Source organism: Antechinus flavipes, chromosome 3 (genome assembly GCF_016432865.1).
Source record: "Antechinus flavipes isolate AdamAnt ecotype Samford, QLD, Australia chromosome 3, AdamAnt_v2, whole genome shotgun sequence".
NCBI lineage: Eukaryota > Metazoa > Chordata > Mammalia > Dasyuromorphia > Dasyuridae > Antechinus > Antechinus flavipes.
The window spans coordinates 578,329,124-578,348,873 of NC_067400.1; the positions used below are offsets into that span (position 1 = coordinate 578,329,124).

A 19,750-nucleotide genomic window follows, 5' to 3' on the forward strand; every position below is an offset into this window, starting at 1 on the left:
TTAAAAAAAAATCTGACATTATATACAGTGTTCATTTCCATGGATACGTGACTTCTGCAAGACAGCAAAGGGAGATGTCATCTATTTTCTGAGGAAACTGGTTAATATGGAATCTTAGATGCAAAATTTAACATCAAGTCACACTTGAAGCCCCCCTGGAAAACTCACTGAAGAGTGGGTCTGACATCCTATTTCTATTCTCCCTTCCTTTCCTCCACTCTAGTAATGTGGAAGTTAGTTATAAAGAACAGTCAGAAACAAATATGCCACAATCTTCACCAAAAGAGGAATATGAGGGTTGGCTAGAACATCAGCTTTGGAGTAAGGAAGAATCTGAGTTCAAATTCACCCTCAGATACTGACTAGCTGTGTGACTTTGGGCAAGTCACTTAACTCTGATTACCTTCAAAAAGAAAAAAGGAAAAAAGAGAGAGATGACAGAATCAGAGAGAGAGGACAATATGGGAAGGTAGGTAGGTAACTGGGGAAGCAGGAAACCTGTATTCCAATTTCAGCTCTGCCATTCATTGGCTGTGTGATTTTGGGCCATTTTTCTTTTAGTTTCCTTCTCTGTCAAATGAGGAGATTAGACTAGAGATTTCTTCTTCTTCTTCTTCTTCTTCTTCTTCTTCTTCTTCTTCTTCTTCTTCTTCTTTTTAATAACAATAGCTTTTTTATTTTTCAAAATACATGCAAAGATAATTTTCAACATTTATCCTTGCAAAACTTTGTGTTCCAAATTTTTCTCCCTCCTTCCCCTCTTCCCCCTTTCCTAGACAGCAAATAATCCTTTACAGATTAAAAATATAATTTTTCTAAACATTTCCACATTCATCCTGCTGTATAAGAAAGCTCAGATCAAAAGGGGAAAAAATGAGAAAGGAAAAAACAACAACCACAAAGGTGAAAATACTGTGTTGTGATCCACATTCAGTCCCTACAGTCTTCTCTCTGGATGCAGATGGCTCACTCCATCACAAGTCTATTGGAATTGGCCTGAATCACCTCATTGTTGAAAAAGGCCAGGCCTTGAGAGTTCTAATGCCCCATTCAGCTCTGATATTCTATTTTCCAAGACAAAGGTTATTAACTTTTTTTGTATCATGGAGTCCTCTTTGGCTGTCTGGGGTAGCCTGTGGAACTCTGCTCAGAATAATGTTGGTGCTGAAGAAAAAAGATGTTAGTAGGAAAAAAAAAGATGTATTTTTTTCCCCATCCAAGACCACTGACATCCTAAAACTTTGACCTCAGTTCTCAGGTTCTGTGATCTACCACATCTAACAATCTAGGCTCTAGGGACCCTTTCAAATCTGATATTTTGTCAGCTAAGTTTTTCCCATATTCAAGGGTCTCTTTTAGCTTAAACATTTTAAGATCTTGCTGGGGAGCTTTCCAACTTGCAAACAACTGAGTTTTAAAGATCTGACACACTCATATATGCCATCTGATTATAGAATCTGGCTCATTATTTATAAAGATAATTAGCAGTTTCATTTCAAATTATTAATAGAAAACCCAAGGCATGTCTAATTGCTATGGATTCATGTAGAAAAAGGCATGAATTTGGTAAACTCATATTTGTGAAATACTCCAAATTCAGCTCCCTTCTGGCCATAAATTCCACTACCTCCTTTCTGACTCTTGAGATTCCTTTAGAAGTAGAGGGATTCTGAGGAAAGAGTCTGACCTCAGAATCTGAGTGTGTCCTTCAGGTCAGTCCTTACTAGCCATGTGAGCCAGTCTCTTCATTTCCCTGATCTTTGGTTTTCTTATCTCAAAATAGGGATAACAGTACTTGATTGTTTTGAGAAGAGTACTTTAGCAGCACCCATGTGATCTACTGTTATAGCTGTAATACCATTGGGTTAACCACTCCTGCGCTCTCCAACTTGAATTCACAGGTTTGATTTCCAGAAATAGCTTCTCCAGGATCAAGGCACCATGTGTCCAGACTCCTAAAACAAGCCCTCCCCTCCCCCCTCTCCCTCAGGTGTGCTTATTTTTCACTAGACAGCTAGAGGACATTCACTTAAAGCAAAGGCATTTATGAGAATTGCATGATAAAAAGATTTACATTAGAGCATTCCCCTCTTTCTCCCCCAATGTGGGCACAATCTCCCACAAACATTCACAACATTCTGGGGAAAGTAAACAAATATCGAAATCCAGGTTGAGGACTTCCTCATCCCCACATGGGGAATTGTGATAATGGGCAAAATTACCTCTCTGGCCTCCTAAGACTGTTGGCATCTTCTCGGTTTCACTGAGCAACCTGGGCCTGCTCTCTGCTGGACTTCATCCTTTCTGCTTGGCCATGCTTATCACTGCCAAGTCTTTGGCTAAAATGTACCCGGTTTTTTTCAGGGAGATACAGAAAGATCACCTTCATTGATCCATTTATCCAGCCATCCTGGCTATCCATTGTTCTGTAGCTTACCTCCTTTTCCTGTCCACGGGGCTTCCATTTCCTTTTATTCACTCTCTGGTGAACTTGTTCAGTTTGGCTTTTGACTTTATCATTTAACTGAAACCACTTGCTCAGAAATTATCAGTGGTCTCTTCATTGCCAAGTTCGATGGTCTTTTCTCAGTCTGTCTCCTGCTGAAGGGTATCTCAGCACCCTTGACACTGCTACTCCCTTTAGGTTTATAAGAGGTTGTTCTATGCTTGTTCTCCTATTACCTCTCTGACTTTCCTTTGCTGTGTATTCATTCAGGATGTAACCACTAAATGTGCATGTCCCTCGAGGCTTTGGAGACTTCTTATTCTTGGGACACTTCTCCCTCTATGCTAATTTGCTTGGTGAGCTCATCAACTCCTATGGCTTCAATTATCATCTCTCTGCTATTGATTCTCAGATTTATTTCTTTTTTATGTACTGATAGCTTTTTATGTTTCAAAATACGTGCAAAGATAGTTTTTAACATTCACCCTTGCAAAACCTTGTGTTCCAAATTTTTCTCCCTCCCTCCCCACTTTCCTCCTCCACTAGACAGCAAATAATTCAGTACAGGTTAAACATGTACAGTTCTTCTAAACATATTTCCACATTGATCAGGGTGAACAAGAAAAACCAGCCCAGATCTATTTCTTAAACACATCATGTCCAAAGCCCTCCCCTCCTAGTAATGCCTGAGAAACTGAGCAAGACAGAGATTCGAGAACAATTCAATAGTTTATTAAATGGAAAGATATACTGGGACTAAATGGATCCATGGTTGGACCCAGGGTTGGATGAGATTATCATCTCAAAGAATCCAGCCCTGAATAACAGACAGCAAGACTCTTTTATAGAATAACAAGAACAATGACATAATGGGGGAGGTACCTGGATGGGGATAACCTAATGGGGGGAAGCACCTAGGATGACATAATGGGAGGTACTGGTGAGGCTCCTGATATTCTGATGATGTCTAAAACGGATAAAGACCTTTATCCCATTAAATATTAAGAGGGAGTAAATATAACCTAAAGTCTAAGATATAAGACCTTTATCCTATCAAACATTAAGAGGGAAGATAGGACAATGGGGAAACTAGGTCAGGACATCAAAAGGGAACTGTGGCACAAACTCTTCCTAAATTTTCCTATGATTTTGGAGGGTACCACCAGGTTTGCATTCTACATGTCACTCTCAATTCCTCTATATTCAATCCATTGCCAAGTCCTATCTATTTTGCCTTTACAACATCATTTTCACACCTTTTCTCCTTGCTAGTACCTTCATGAGGATTCTTATTTCTATGCCTAGAATATTGCAATAGCTTCCTGGTTGTCCTATGTATCTATTTGTTGCCATTCTAGTCCATTCTTCACTTAGCTATCAGATTCATCTTCCTAAGATGCAGGTCAGCCCCCATTCACTGCCTCCCTATTATCTCAAAGATCAAAGGTAACTTCCTTTGTCTGGCTTTTAAAGCCTTTCATCACCTTGTTCCTTCCTTTCTAGTTTTCTCATACCTGACTGCCCTTCATGTATTTATGTGATTCAAGAACACATCCTATGATCTAGGAACATTAACCACCTCTCCTCCATATATTATTTTCCTTATTAGAATGCAAGTTTCTTGAGGGCAGAGACTGTCTCATTTTTGTATTTATATCCCCAGAGATATGAATAGTGTTTGGTATACAGTAGGCATCTTATCAATGTTTTAATTTCATTTTGCCCGAAGTTACTTGGACAGTAAGTGGCAGTGCTAGAATTTATATTCAGGGCCTTCTCACTATTGTTTGCATAAGCACACGAAAGACAGAATCTTAAAATCTTAGCTCTAAAAGAGACCTTAAATAGATCATGTTAAAACATAGCACTTCTAGAGCTAGAAGAAAATCTAAAAACCATACAATCCAACACCCTTGTCCAAAGAGGAAGTGCCCCAGTCCTAAGGATGACAAGGGAAGTTCCTCTTTTCCTCTTCCACCCATTGCTCTAGTTTGGTTCTCTGGACCCCAGTTAGAGGGATCTAATTCTTCCCAGTGACAATCCTTAAAGTGCTTGAAGATAACTCTTGAGGCCCCCAGAATCTTCCCTTCGCCAGGCTTAACAGTTCCAACTCCTTCAATTGACCTTTATCTAATAAATGTTTATTGAGTGGCAAAGACCAGAATCTGCAATGATCTCAAGGCTTGTATTCACTGATTCATTTTGTCTGCCTTTCTTTGCTAACTCTCAAGCTTACTGATAAAATTTTGAAAAATGTGACACTAAGACCTAAAGGTGGTGTTCCAGATGGTGCTGACCAGGATGGGGCACAGCAGGGCTGTTATCTTCCGGTCTTAGACACCCTGCTTTTAATGCATTCTGAGGAACTCTGAACTTCTTTTGGATGTCAGGTCATATTGTGGACTCCTTCAACTTCCAATTCCATTCTGACCTAGAGGTCTTTTTTAAATGTTGGTGCTACTGTCTCACAGTGACTTCTCCATTTTGTATTCCTGAGGATAAAATCATGCAATAATATTCCTTCTAGTTCTGACATCTCCTTAGAGTGTCTTTATGCTAAGGATCCTCCCAGTTCTGACATCCCATGTTCTAATGGCCCTCCCAGATTTAACATCCTGTGTTCTAATGGCCCTCCCGGCTCTGACATCCTGGCTTCTAAGGGTCCTCCCAGCTCTGACATCCTGGCTTCTAAGAGTCCTCCCAGGTCTGACCTCCTGGGTTCTAAAGGCCCTCCCAGCTCTGACATCCTGGCTTCTAAGAGTCCTCCCAGCTCTGATATCCTGTGTTCTAAGGCCCCTCCCAGGTCTGACCTCCTGGGTTCTAAGGGCCCTCCCAGCTCTGACAACCTGTGTTCTAAGGCCCCTCCCAGCTCTGACATCCTGTGTTCTAAAGCCCCTCCCAGCTCTGACATTCTGGGCTCTAAAGGGCCCTCCCAGCTCGGACATCCTGAGTTCTAAGGGCCCTTCCAGCTCTGACATCACGTGTTCTAATTATAATCTTCTAATTACAATCCTTATAGTCTTCTATCTATAATATTCTATATTTAGGATCTACTATCAATTCAGTGAATTTGTGAACTTTCTTTGAATCTATGAATTGTTCCCATAGTATAGATACCTTCCTAGTATAGCCAGTCTTTAGAGAATGTACAAAAATAATTATGGAATCACAGACTATTACAATTGGAAAGGTCCTCAGAGTTCAACTTGTCTAATCCTGAAGCAAGAATTGATTTCTGCATGAATATTTCTAGTGATGAGGAACTCACTACTTCAGCAAAATGGGGTTCATCCCATTTAAGTGGTGACTTTAAATTATTAGAAAATCCTTCCTTATACAAAACGAGCCTTTAACTTGTTGGTCCCAATTTTGTTCTCTGGAGCCAAGTAGACTATAGCTTCTCCCTCTTTATTTCTCTGAAGACAGATCATTATATGATTATATATGCTCCCTCTTTAGTCTTTTCTCCTTCAGGCAATAGTCCAATTCCTGAAACTGATCTTTCTGTGGCATGTCTTCAAGTCACCATGATGTTATGGTTAGCCTCCTCTGGACAAGCCTCAGTTTATCCAAGGCTCTCCATAAACTGTGACCCTCACAGGACCCAGTCCTCTAGATACTGTCTGATGAAGACAAAGGACAAAAGAGACAACAACCTCTGTTTTCTGGATGCTATAGTGTTAATTCAGGTTAAGATCACACTATTCCTATTATTGCTCTGTAAGAAATGACCAGCAGGATGACTTCAGAGAGTCTTGGAGAGACTCACATGAACTGATGTTAAGTGAAATGAGCAGAACCAGGAGATCATTGTACACGGCAATAATAAGACTATATAATGATCAATTCTGATGAACATGGCTCTCTTTAACAATAAGATGATTCAAATCAGTTCCAATTGTTCAGTGATGAAGAGAGCCATGGACATCCAGAGAGAACTATGGGAACAGATGTGGAACACAACATAGCATTCTCATTCTTTTTGCTGATGTTTGCTTGTGTTTTGTTTTCTTTCTCAGGTTTTTCTTTTCCTTTCTTGATCCGATTTTTCTTGTTTAGCAAAATAACTGTATAAATTTACATATATTGGATTTAATATATATTTTAACATATTTGACATGTATTGGACTACCTGCAATTTAGGGGAGAGGGTAGGAGGAAGGAGGGGAAAATTTGGAACAGAAAGTTTTGCAAGGATCAATGTTACCCATGTAAATAAAAAGCATTAATGAAAAAAAAAAGATCATACTATTCCTTTTGCTGTTTTGTCTTACTGTTTGATTCATGCTGCCTAGGGTCTGCTTAAAAAAAAAAAAATCCTGGATCTTTTTTCATCTGAATATCTATCTAGCCCTGGGGTCAATGATAATTGGTTTTCATTGTAATCTTGAATTTATTTTATGTATCTAAAAACATTATCCTGAAAAGGGTACCTTAAGGTTTATCAGACAGACAAAGGGGTCTAGGTCATCAAAAAGATTAAGAACCCCCAGACTAGGCTTCAAATATACAACAGTTAAATTTTTTTTTCAATTCTTTTTTCAATTCAACCTTGATTTCTGGAGCTCATTTTGGACCCAGATTCTGTCATCCCATATTCCCTCCCTCCCTTCCTCCTCCCCCTCCCCAGCTCCAGTCCATCTGCAAATCTGGTCATTCTTTGGGGGGAAGTTTAATGTTAGTATTAACCTCTAGACTGTTTTTGTTTTTTGTTGATGCTTTTAAGAAGGTTTCATGGGGGTCCTTTTTGTCCAGTTTCCTAGTCAAGTGGTTTCTGCTGCTTTTCTCTGTTTAGAATTAAAACACTTCTAGTTTCTGGGACTCCATAAGATATTAACACCCTTTAGTGCCATTCAAAAAACAGTTATTGAAAGAACCTGCTTTCAAAAGCCTCCTTTACTGTTCTCCAGGAATACCCTGGGTGGGGGGAGGGTGGGTGGAACCACATACGGCAGTACATCAAGATAAAAAAAAGCAGAAAATCTTATTAAAAAAAAAAAAAACAACAAAAACTAACACAAAGCCCGCACCGAAGACTACAGGAAATTCCTATTCCTCTAATGAACTACCCAGAAGCCAAGCAGCATCATTATAAAAGATTAAAAAATCTACATGAATTCTAACAACTCCATTCCTAGCTGTGGTTTCCATGGAAATAGACTTCCGCTCTGGGAGGGGGGAAAAAGAGGTGAGGGGAGTGGTGTGTTTTAAAACAATGAGTATTTTGAAAGATTTATTTTTTGAGTTGTCACAACATTAATGCTGGGTAATGTGAGATTCTTTTGTGAAGCAATTTCTTGTTTTTTAAAAAATATATACCCAAGAGAGTGGATCTCTTACTGTTAACCTCCTGCTCAGATAATGAAAACCTAAGATTGGTTGGAGGGATAACAATACTCTTTTCTTTTGGGGCTGTTCATATTACATATATATAGGTTCATATGTATATATGACTGATATAAGTTGCTCACTCTATCTATCTATCTATCTATCTATCTATCTATCTATCTATCTATCTATCTATCTATCATCTATCTATCCAGCTATCTAATTTGAACTTCCAGGCTGTCATCTTTGAATGTTCCCTCTTCCTTGCAGTCTGATTGACTGATGGTGGCTTCCCCACAGGCAGATGGGAATATGGCCATTGCCTGGAGGTAAAGTTTGATTTTAGAGGGGCTCTCCCCCTCTGAAAGGGGAGAGCCCTTTCTGGCTTCAGGAGATGCACTGTTACTGGTGGGTCCACATGCTATGGGAATAGCAAGCAGATTGGCTGACAGTGGCTGGCCGTGGTCCCTGCATGGGTGGACCCCATTCAACAGTGGATTGTTGCAAAAAATGCTGCAACAAGCATATTTCCCCACTGCAAAGGCTGATTTCAGGCAACAGCGCCTACTGACTGTTTCTTTGTGTCAGGAGTCTGTCCTTGGAGCTGTGAGGTTTTAATTGTCCAGGGTGTTTCTTAATTGGCATTTAACCACTGCACCTCCCTGGTGATTGTCGAAGATGAGAAGCTTTTCAGGAAAAATTATTGTGTCTGTGAAGAGTCAGTCCTCATTTCTGAGGTTCTTGAACATGGCCCCAAAACAAACATTTGATTTCTCTGAATGTGTCAGGCACAAGCCACAGTGCAGTGCTGGAGCAGTGGGTGGGAAGGTGGTCCCCACAGGAACTGTTTGGGTTGGAGTTTTTCTGTGAGGATTCCCCAGAGTCAGTTCAATCTCCTTAAGTGATCAGAAGACCCTGGATCAATCAAGGCATGAAGACTGACCTTGTGGCTTCTTTTGTTTCAATTCTTAAAGTAATCTGAGCTCAGATCCCCCAAGCACATGTCCTCAGAACAAAAGCAACACATAGATGGGGACGCTCCATGGCTTGTCTGGGGCTGTATTTGCTCCTCCTTTCCTATCATCAGGCAAATGACTTGGCAGAACAGATGGGGTCTCTCCTTCCTAAAAGCCAAGACAGAGGGACATTCGTAGCCCCAAAGGGGGATCAGATTCCTGAGGCACAACTGCTGTCCCTCTGCTGGCAGGACCTTGTTTCCACGGCATCACAACTAAAGACCCGGGAGTGTGATCCAGCAAAGGGATAGGTCTGGGGCTCCGTAGCAGCCCAATCCTGGGGCACCTAGGGTCTGAAAACACAAGCCTCAAGACCCGGGCTTGCTGGAGGAGGAGTCAGAACCTGTCACAAGTTGTGGGGCTATGCTGAATGTGACCAGCTGCACATTCTGTCCTGAAGGTCTAGATGTCCAGACAGCTTCATTTTAAAGGGATCATAGGATTTAGGGCTGAAAGAAACCTTGGGGATGATCTAGTCCAAGACCTTATTTTACAGTGAGTTCCAGTGAGAGGAAGTCAGAGCTGCTGGGCTCATGGAGCTCACCACTCTGTTCTTCCAATAACGAAACTGACGTGATAAACCCAGAGAGGTGAAATGATTTGCTTAAAGACACAGAGTAGCAGGGTCAGTGACACAGTTACAATTAGAACTTGGTTCTTTCCCTATCCACCTGAGGGTGAGACAAGGGAACATCCTATTTGGCTGAGGACTGAGACAAGGGAACATCCTATTTGGCTGAGGACTGAGACAAGGGAACATCCTATTTGGCTGAGGACTGAGACAAGGGAACATCCTATTTGGCTGAGGACTGAGAAGAGAGTTTCAGTACCAATCTCCCCTTCCAAACAGAAACTGCTCCCAGCTCTGGCTTCCCACCTGACCATCAGCCCATCCTTGTAATGAGGCAAACTTTCCTGAAATGCTGAGAGAAGGAAGGATGGGTGAGGAAGGGGGAAGAAAAAGGTAGAGAGGGGGAAGAGAGTCATGGAAGGATGTACAGGGAGAGGACAGGAGGGATATGAGAAGGAAAAACAAAGGATGGAGGGATGAGGGGATGAAAAGTTAAAGAGGGCATTGGGAGGAGAGGGATAAAGGAGAAGCTGAAGGAGGGGAGGACAAGCTAAGGGAGGAAAAATAGGAAAAAAATGAAAGGGGCTGGGGGAAAAATGGAGGGAGCAATGCAAAGAAGGTGGAGTGAAAAAAAAGATGGAAGGGGAGAATGAAAAGAAGAGAAGGGAGGGTTGATGGAAAGGACAGAATAAGGAAGACTATACAGGTCAGGAAGCTAAGATGAGGATGGAGTTTGGGAAGAATGGAGAGGGAAGGACAGGAGAAGAGAATGAGAAAAAGGGCAGGTGAGTAAGGGAAGGATAGAGGGAGCAAAAGGGAAGAGAAGGTAGGGACTGGGCTGGAGAAAGGATGGCAAGGGAAGGAGGAAAAGGGCTGAGAAAGGAAGGGAGAGAGGAGAATGGAAAGGAGAGAAGGGAGGGAGGGGATGTGATTTGGGAAAAGAGAGGAAGGAAAGGATGGAAGGAGGAGAATAAAAAGGTGGCGAGGGTAAGGGAGGGATGGAAGGGAGAATGAAAAGAAGGGCGGGGAGGGCAAGGCAGAGATGGAGCTGGGAGGAGGGAGGGAAGGATGGAGGGGGGAGAATGAAAAAAGCAGGGCGGGGAGGGGAGGGGGCCGGCACGTGCCGCCGAGCTCAGCCAATGCGGAGCCCCGCGGGGCGGTCACGTGCCGCTGTTTGGCGCTTTTGTGCGCGCCCGGGTCTGTTGGTGCTCGGAGTGTGGCCGGGCGGCTCGGACCGAGCAGGTGGGTGCGGGGCCTCGGCGCAGTGGTGCGGTAGCAGCAGAGGCATTGGAGGGCGGGGGAGTTGGGGGGGGGGGGCTGGACGGCCGGCTATGGCTAACCCTGAGCTGGACGGCGGCTCCGCTAAGTGGAGCGGGGCGGGGGCTGTGATGGTCCGGGGTCCGACGGGCGCTGCTTTGTGTCTGTCGCCGGGCGGAGCCTCTCTCGGAGGCTTGGGGGGGACCGGGGGCTCTGGGGATGCGGCGACTGCGATGGTGGCTTGGGCGGGGCCCCGGCCCTGTAGGGGGCGCGGAAGCAGGTCGGAGGAGACAATAGGGGGCGGAGACCCTCTTTGGGCGGGCGCGGCCTCCATTGTCCGAGGGACCCGGGGTCAAGCTGTCGACCCCCCGCCCCGACCCGAGACTGCGTGACTGACGGGCCGCCTGGCCTTTGTGCGGGTGCCACCGGGACCGCGCCCACCCCTCGAGGGCTGCGACCCCCACCTACCCGAGCCGGGGAGTTGACGGACAGCCCGTGGGGGAGGGGGTCCTACCCTGAGTCGGGGGCACCCCCCCATCCTCTGTCAAAGCGGGGAGCCCGGGTGGGGGATTTGGCGGGAGTAGGGGGAGGGGGAAAACCTGAGGAGGGCGGAGTTCCCCGGATGGGACCGTTAGCCCCGCCCATCGCCTCCTTCTTTATCTTGAAGCTCCAGCGCGCGCGTGCGCGCGCTTCCCTGCTCTGGGATGAGGAGCGTTCGGGGAGATTTCGAAAAGGCGCGGGGAGGGAAAGGGGCGGGGCGCCCATTACGCGATGATTGGACAAGCCCTGCCTCCCGGGGCCCGGGCCACGCCCTCTCCAGGGCAGGTGGCTCTGGTGGTGCTTAGGCCTTCTGTGTAGCTCAGCCCTGGCAGGATAGCATCTTCTCAGGTGACCCTCTGGTAGTCGCAATAAATGCAGTAAGTAAAGCTCAGCCGAGGCTCTCTTGGAGCACCTCGAGCCTGAGGCATGAGGATGCCTTCCCGACCGCCTGGCAGGTCTCCTGACCCCAGGGGCAGCCCAAGGCCACGCTGTGGTTCTGTCCTGCAGCCGTATTCCTTTAACAATAGGAATTCGTTATTACGGGTCACTGTTTGGGGAGCTTTTTTCCACCGAGACCTGACTCTGGGGGAGCAGAGGTAGCTCTCTATCCTACACAATAGAGGGATTGTACTTAAGAGTGCCTCTCTGCTCTTAAAACAATTCTGATAAAACCGGTCCCCACGGCCCCAAGAGATTGTCATTTGTAGTCATTTCCCAAGACATTTTTGCATCTGTAATTTTACCGTTCTCGATAGAAAAATGTTTTTTAGTTTGAATGGTTCAAGTTCAGCAAATCCCATGATTTTTTTTATCGATGAATTCCTTGTCAGTACTAATATTTCTTTCTAGAAAATGTCCTTTTAACAATTGTCATAATCTTTTGGTATTGCAATACTTTATACATTATGGTCACCTGCCTTAGTAGGCAAAAATATTGTGGTAGTAGTCCTTTTCTTCCTTCTGATACCCAAGTAATGTTTGCTGAGATCTTTTTATATTGAAATGCATGAAGCTTGACTTTTGTACTTTAAAAAATTAATTTTCAGGGTTTTTTCCACCGTGTGGATTGTCTAGAGTACACTGCCAGTCTCTTGTCTTCTATTCACCATGGCTTCTTCTGGTATGTAATAATAAACAGAAACTGAATAAGCTTAAATGTTTAAATTATGTAATAGCCGGGGTCCATATCAAGCACTGTGGCTTTTAGTGGAAGCCTGATCTAACCATATGTATTTGCCTTTGTTTGGGTAGGGGGAGGAGTTTAAACAGAAAGAAATGACAGGCTAACACTTGGTCTACAATCCTGCGATTCACCTATTTTGTTATTAAGGTCCTTCAAAGTAGGTCTTTGGACTTTTACAAAATATATTGTTAATGAAAATAACCAACAATTACTGATGATTTGAACAGAAAGATTAACCCCAAAATACAGAGCCCACTGAATTCTGGAAGGGATGAGTGAAAGGGAGATTGGATTTCAGTGTAGTGTGAAACAAAAATGTTTTGTGGTTCTATGTTTAGATTTAGATGAATGGATTCGTTGTCTGATAAGACTAGCATACATATAACGCTCAATCTTAATTCAGTACCTTAAATTGTTCAGGGTTTTGGACGGTCATAATTAGAATATCAATAGCTTTTCCCAAATACTCCAGAAACATGATCATCATTCTGTGTCTAGATATCCAGGTGAAAGAACTAGAGAAGCGTGCCTCAGGGCAAGCATTTGAGCTGATACTTAGTCCTCGTTCAAAAGAAGCAGTTCCAGAATTCCCTCTTTCCCCTCCAAAGAAGAAAGATCTTTCCTTGGAAGAAATTCAAAAGAAACTAGAAGCTGCAGAAGAAAGACGCAAGGTAAAACATTGTTATGATTTGTATTGGATATATCAAAACTCGTTTTGAGCCCAAATTTAAAGATCCTCAGAAGTTCTTATTCATCACATTATTTGGTAATGTGCCTGTTTATTGTACTGTATCATCTAAGCATCTATTTTGGAACTTGCAATAATTCAATAAAGCTGTTGTTTAACTGAGTTATAACTGATGTACTTTAAGTATTTGTGCTTTGAATGTGTGTATTCCCAGTTATATGGAGCAGCTAGATGTCAAAGTGGATGGAGTTTCTGCCAGGAATCAGGAAGATCTGAATTCAAAGCACAGGCTTCAGATACTTAGTAATTGTGTGACCGTGGGCAAGTTAGTTAATCCTGTTTGCCTCAGTTTTTATCATCTGTAAAATGAACTGGAGAAGTTAATGGCAAAGGACTCCAACATGTCTGCCAAGAAAATCTCAAAAGAGGCTATGAAGAATCGGTGTTGACTGAAACAATTCAACGATAAAAATTCCCAGTAGTAAAGTATTTACATTCATCTATTTTTATTCTTTTCCTTTGTGACCATCAGTCTATAATTAACAGTTGTATATACTGTGTTGCCACAAAATATTGTAAAACACGTGCTTGTAAAGATAAGACCTTTGATGTTGGCTTGTTCTCCTTGAGACAGAGAAATTTGTAAGGGACTTGCAAGGTCATCTATTAATTGGTCAAATCAGAGAGAGGAGGTATAACATAGGGTTTTCTGTTTTTCACAAACTTATGTGTATACTATTTAATTTGGTTCTTACAATCAGCCATGATACCCCTACTCATGCAAGTGTGGTCCCAGTGTTACCCTCATTTTCCAGATGAGGAAATAATTTCAGAGCTTTTTGCTGATTTGCTTTTAAGGTTACGCATCTAATTGAAGTTGGAATCCAGACCAGTTGACTAAGTGGCCACTATTCTTTGTACTGTGCCATTATAACATTATAGAACACCTGCATTAGGATTCTGGTTTGGAATGAGATATCTGGCTGCTTCTTTGTGGCCCTGTCAAGTTAGATCAAACTCATATTGAACACAGTGATATTTTGACAGTTGTGACTTGACTCATAGTACAAATGGATTACTGTAATAATGAGTTATGAGAATGCAGTTCTGTTGTAATAGAACTGGATGAATGCCTGCTAGCTACTAAAAAGGCAGCTGTAGTAAAAAGGACTGAATTTGGAATTAGAGCTACCCTATTCAAATCTGAATCAACTGCTTAAAATAAGAGATTCAGAGATGAAAGGAGCATTAAAAAGTCAAATTGTCCAAGTGTCTCATTTTACAGGTGAGAAAAATGAGGCCCAGAGAGGTTAAGTGTTTTTTCTAGTTATAACTAATGACTTAAAGATTACAGGATCAAATGTGTGACACTGTTATGTAATATATTTTCCAAATCTCTAAGCACTGTATGTTAGTAATAGTAGTCATATTGTATTGCTGAATAGACATAAGAAACTGTCATCCAGACTACTGGATCCTCTAAGCTAATGGCTCTAAAGCTGGGAATGGCCTAGGAGGGAATAACTAAATATTGTTTCTCTTAGAGCAGAGCAGAGTAGAAACCCTTTTGGTGCATGTACCAAGCTGGATGAATTTTTGTATGAATGTCTTCAGTTGTCAACAAGTCCATTCTTACACAATATTTGGATATTGATGCCAAATTCTAGAGCCTTTAACAATAAAACTTAATAACCTTAAAAAAAAAAACCCACAAAACTACATTAGTTTTTATTTATAATACTTTGTTCCAAAATGCTTTTTAAAAATGGAATCATAGGTTTAGGATGGGAACTTTAGAGGTTCCCATTTTTTTTTTTTTATCAATTGTCACAATTTGGGATAAGATATTCAAGTATTATCTCCATTTACAGTTGAAGAAAAATCTCTAGGAGACAAAATGACACATTTGGGTCATCTAGCCAGTTTTGCCTTGACTAAAGATTTTCATTATACTGCCCTCAATCTAGAGATATATCACCATGAAGCTCAGCTTCAAACTACACCCCTAAGAAATAATTTTAACAAAAACTTATGGCCAGACATTTCTGTTTTCAGATAGAAATGTTAGTCATTTACTCATCTGCCACCCCATTTTCCCTCAACCATGCACCTGATATCTAAAAGTATGACCACAGAGATTTTAATTTTACCTCATTCTTTAGTAGGAAAGACTTAAGATAATGACTTCAGAAGCATTGAAGAGAGCCTTTTCTCTGCCTTTTTGAAAACACTTCTGTATCTATTTTAACTGACTTGCCCAGCCCATTTCAGAGCTCATGGTCTGTGACCCTTATTTTCCTTCAGTCTCATGAAGCTGAAGTCTTGAAGCAGCTAGCTGAGAAGCGAGAACATGAGAAGGAGGTACTTCAGAAAGCAATTGAAGAAAACAACAACTTCAGTAAAATGGCGGAAGAAAAACTGACCCACAAAATGGAAGCTAACAAAGAGAACCGAGAGGCACAAATGGCTGCTAAGCTGGAACGTTTGCGGGAGAAGGTAGGTCTGGGCTACAAACCTCTTTGAGGCATAAATGACATGACTTAATTGTCCACATAGTGTATTCACTGGGATGGTTTTATTTGATGGAAGGAGATGACCATCCATAGCTTGTGGGGCTCATCTCAGAAAGTGACCTCTGCAAAGTCTTTCATTATATTTTAGAACAGGACTTTGTCACTTGCAGTGTGGTTGCACCCTGGTTGGGAGGTGGCTCAGGTGTTAGAAATCATGCATTCGAGGGGCCATGTCTAGCTGGGGGCGGGGGAGAGGGAATGTGGTTTACTGGCAGCCCCTTCATGGGCCATTTGTGTGTGTGTGTGTGTGCGTGTGCGTGTGCGTGTGCGTGTGCATGTGTGCGCGTGTGTGCATGTGTGCGCTCTGCCTTGTTTTCTCCAGGATAAGCACATGGAGGAAGTCCGGAAGAACAGAGAGTCCAAAGACCCTGCTGACGAGAACGGAGCTGACTAGCTGGCCAAGAGCTGGCTTCTCCCCCTCCCGAGCATCCAAAGACTGAACTGGCCAGTGTCGCTTTTATTTTATTCCTCCTGACAAATATTCTAGAAACTGATGTAGAGCTGCATAGATAGATCCAAACCGTACAGATGTTGTTTTGGGGGCAAAGGGGGAGAAACTACAAGTGTTTTGCTCTTTTTCTAAAGTGTTGAAGTCTTTCTAACGTAGCTATTTTTCTTGTTGCATCTTTTCTATTCCAGTATGCTCGGTGCTGGGTTAATGGCTAGTACTGTATTGGCTCTGTGAAAACATGTTTGTGAAAGGAATCTGTAGTATGCTTCTTTCCAACTGTTAGATGCTGAATATATCTGTCTGTTCACTTTTGAAACCTGACCTTTGTCCCGGTCTTTCCAGATACTACTGTACTTGAATGGTTAATAAAACTGCACAGTGCTGTTATGGCAGTGACTTCTTTCTATCCAGGTTTTAACCACTTCAGCTGAATAGACTTGCCCAGTTTAAATTGCATCCCAAAGTTGCTCTGGTTTGGTAGAATGACTTAGCATGTGCTACAGCATGCTCTGTGCCCCTTTTCTTCAGATTTTGTTCTGGAGTTGTCCTTCTTCTACAATAATAGCTTTGTTTTGACGCCTCAGCCCAGATCAGCTGTTGCTAGTCTTTCGGATGTTTATTCACACACAATCATTTTCTGTTTTTGTGTTCCTATTTAATTCAGATGAAAATCACAATTGGTACAGTATGTAACATTTGGAGGCTTTACCATAGAACAAGGGTGTGATAATGTTTATTTACCTCCTGAGGCTATTCCTGGGGTAGAGGCACATCATCACTTTTATTTCTTTGGGCCTCAGCAGCTCACTCATTTAATGAGGGGAAACTGGATTAGGAGATTTCTAAGGACTCTTCCAGTTCTCAGGAGAAGGATCCCAAAACTTATAACCTTTTCTACCATTTGGTACACCACGAGAGAAAAATATTAGTAGAAGCCTATTCTATTGTACCTTAATAGATAGCCTTTTTTGTGTTTTATAATTTCATAATTGGAAGATACTATAGTAGTCATTTTTATTGTAAACCAATCATACCCCCCAAAAGAAAGCTTTCAAGACTATCATCTCAAAATGATTGACTAGCCTTTGCTTTAAAGACTTCTTGAGTGACTTCAGTGATAAGGGTTGGCAGTGATTTGATTTTTGGATCTTTGAGGAAGGTTTCTTAACCTTTTCTGAATCATGGACTTCTTTGGCAGGCTTATGAAGCCCTAAGGTTAATGCATAAAATAAAATACTTAGGATTACAAAGGAAACCAATTATATTGAAATAATAGTTGTTAAAATATTTTCTTTTTTAAAAATTCATGGAGCTCTGGTTCAGAAATCCTGCCATAGAGGTTGCAAGAAGTATCATATCTCATTTAAGAGAAACTTTTGGCAAATGGCCTCAGACATTTAGGAAAGTGAATTCTGAATACAGTAAGATTGTATCATTTCAGAGCTGACTGTTCTGTGTAAAGAGGCCTTTGAGTGCTAGGAAGCCAAGAATGTGTCCCAAAAACACAGATGTAGGATTAAATGGTGAAAATCTTATTAAAGATCTTGATATTTCTAATGCAGAAATCTATGGATTTTATAAAATTTAGCTTTCATTTTATCTTTGGTTTTACTTTATCTGTTTTCATTAAGGCAATTGTGATCATAAAATATGGTTAGTATGATTTTAGATGTATAAATCATAATAATTAATTTAAAGAAGGAAGGTAGAAAGATATTGAGGAAGATGATCCTGAGTCTGGGATTTAGAGGATATAGATACTAATTTTGGCTCTGCCACCCATTAGTTTTGTGATCCTGATTTGTCACTATATCTTTCTGGCCTTCAGAATCCTCATCTTTAAGATGAGATAAATGATTTAAAGATCCCTTCCAGCTCTAACATTCTGTGGGCAGCAGAGGCTGCAAACATGTGGAAAAGTCCAGAGGGAACATGTATATGCATACCTTAAGAGTTCTGGCAGGGAAGGGAACAAGCTAAAAAGCAGTAGAATCAGGTAAAGCTTCTGGGAAAGATGGATTGAATTGCATCCTGGGAAGAAGACTGGCAAGTAAGGCAATGCAGAGGTCAAACTGGGGGTCTGTGACAGAAAAGCTGATGGTGGGGGCTGAGTGGAAGTAAAGGATGTGAAATTCTAACAGAGTCCTGGAAAGGCCAACACTGGAGCAGAGTGAACTCCATACCATCGGATCAGAGAATGGCCTCCACAATAATAAATTCAACAGCTCTTTCAAGCTCGTGCTCTGGGTATGGCATTGTATTATGCTGGAGGAAAACAAGCAGCAGAGGCCCAGATTCTTACCTTGGAGGGAGTGGTTGGGCAGAATGGAAGAAGTCACTTGCCCCTTGTCCTGGGACCAGTGGGGAGGGAGGGGGGCCTTTAAGCACAGTCATGAAAGCTTAGCTCTTTATAGAATTTAGGACTGGGAGACACTTTGAGAAATCCCAAACTAAAGCCCACAGAAGGGAGGAACTTGCCCAATTTTACATAATAAGGAGCAAAATCCAACCTTGGACCTCGCTCTTCTGACACCAGATCCAGGGCTCCTCTCCTTGAATCTCCTCTTCTTAGATGAATTTCAAGATTCATTTCCAGTCAAGGTGAACTATCCCTGCCTTAGCCTGTAGCATACTTACTGTCCCATTTCATTGATTTGGACTTCATATGATTCACAGTCATTTAACCAAAATTTAGACATATTGGAGCATGAAAACAGGGTGAGCCACAGCTGACTAGTTGAGCAAGGTCCAGAAAACCTGGAGAAAGCCATGCTGGAAGTTAGTAAGAAACTATTTTTTGCCTCCAAACTTGTGAACCTGGTCCCTACCTTCTAGAAGCTCCCAGTTCAGGAAGGGAACTCATAGAATGCTTTTAGGTTTTCAGGGCTTTTCTTCTAGCCCCTTGAAGGAGCATATTGTTAGTATCCTTTATAGCCAAGAAAATGGGCTTAGTTAGAGTGCTGGAATTCTGGTCTCAGGATTCTAAGTCCAGAATCTGAATGGAATTTCTTTTTCTTAGTGTATGTTGGTGATCTCTGCCTAAAGCAACATTTCTTTAGATTTAATCCACAAGGCAGTATTTTACTCAATACTTATTGAGTGAGATTAGGAGATCTTGTCAAAAAAAAAAAACCAAAAAACCCAACTTATTTAGCAGAGTGTGTCTTGTTCATTTTCTGGACCTGTGAGCTCCCTGGTAGATGACAGTGCTGAGATGTGGCCTTTGTCACCCATGGGCCCGTAGTACTCAAACCCAGGTCTTCTTCCAGGCCTACTCTTGGTCCATGGGTCAGACTGCCTCTCATACTTAATAGGCATTTAATAAATTTCAAATTAACTTAGTTGAACATTAATACAAGCAAGTGCCAGATGACTTGTACAGCTAGTGCCATATGAAAACATCATTGAGGAGAATCTTGTCTTTTCTGGAAAAAAGGCAAGATTTGGCTAAATTGAGAGAGTCCAGGTGAGGGGTGGAGATGCATGTAACAGGTGGGGAGATGCAAGAGCCAAAGCTGTGGGCTCCTTCGGGGCTAGGATGAGAGGAAAGCAGGACTGGCCATAGTGAGGAGACTGAAGGAGACCAATTGGTGCCTCCTCTCAGTGTCCAGAGGTCAAGTCCTGAGGACCATGGGCCTATGGGGGTGTCCAGGAGACCTCTTGGGTACACAAATGCAACCAGAAACTGCTCCAGGCA

At 42.2% G+C, this 19,750-nt stretch overlaps 1 protein-coding gene and 1 long non-coding RNA gene across 3 annotated transcripts in view; one reads left to right on the forward strand and one right to left on the reverse strand.

Moving 5' to 3' along the window:
- Window positions 1-19,750, reverse strand: part of LOC127555667 (uncharacterized) — a 56,253-nt gene that overhangs the window by 17,723 nt on the left and 18,780 nt on the right. The window contains exon 4 of one of the 2 annotated variants that reach the window (XR_007952257.1): window positions 16,538-16,704. The exons of the other annotated variant lie outside the window; for it this stretch is intronic. This is a non-coding gene — a long non-coding RNA (uncharacterized LOC127555667). Of the gene's footprint in view, window positions 1-16,537; window positions 16,705-19,750 lie in introns of those variants that run through there. 2 annotated transcript variants of the gene reach the window in all.
- On the forward strand, window positions 10,513-16,440 carry STMN1 (stathmin 1). Its single transcript, XM_051988168.1, has 5 exons — window positions 10,513-10,603; window positions 12,205-12,278; window positions 12,840-13,012; window positions 15,334-15,525; window positions 15,925-16,440. The coding sequence occupies exons 2-5, from the start codon at window positions 12,266-12,268 to the stop codon at window positions 15,994-15,996; spliced, it is 450 nt and encodes a 149-aa protein (XP_051844128.1). The 5' UTR covers window positions 10,513-10,603; window positions 12,205-12,265; the 3' UTR covers window positions 15,997-16,440.

Excerpts from the sequence above, each read along its gene's own strand:
- STMN1 (XM_051988168.1), top strand. Across the intron at positions 13,013-15,333 it reads CTGCAGAAGAAAGACGCAAG|TCTCATGAAGCTGAAGTCTT; the intron begins GTAAAACATTGT and ends ATTTTCCTTCAG. Across the intron at positions 15,526-15,924 it reads TGGAACGTTTGCGGGAGAAG|GATAAGCACATGGAGGAAGT; the intron begins GTAGGTCTGGGC and ends TGTTTTCTCCAG.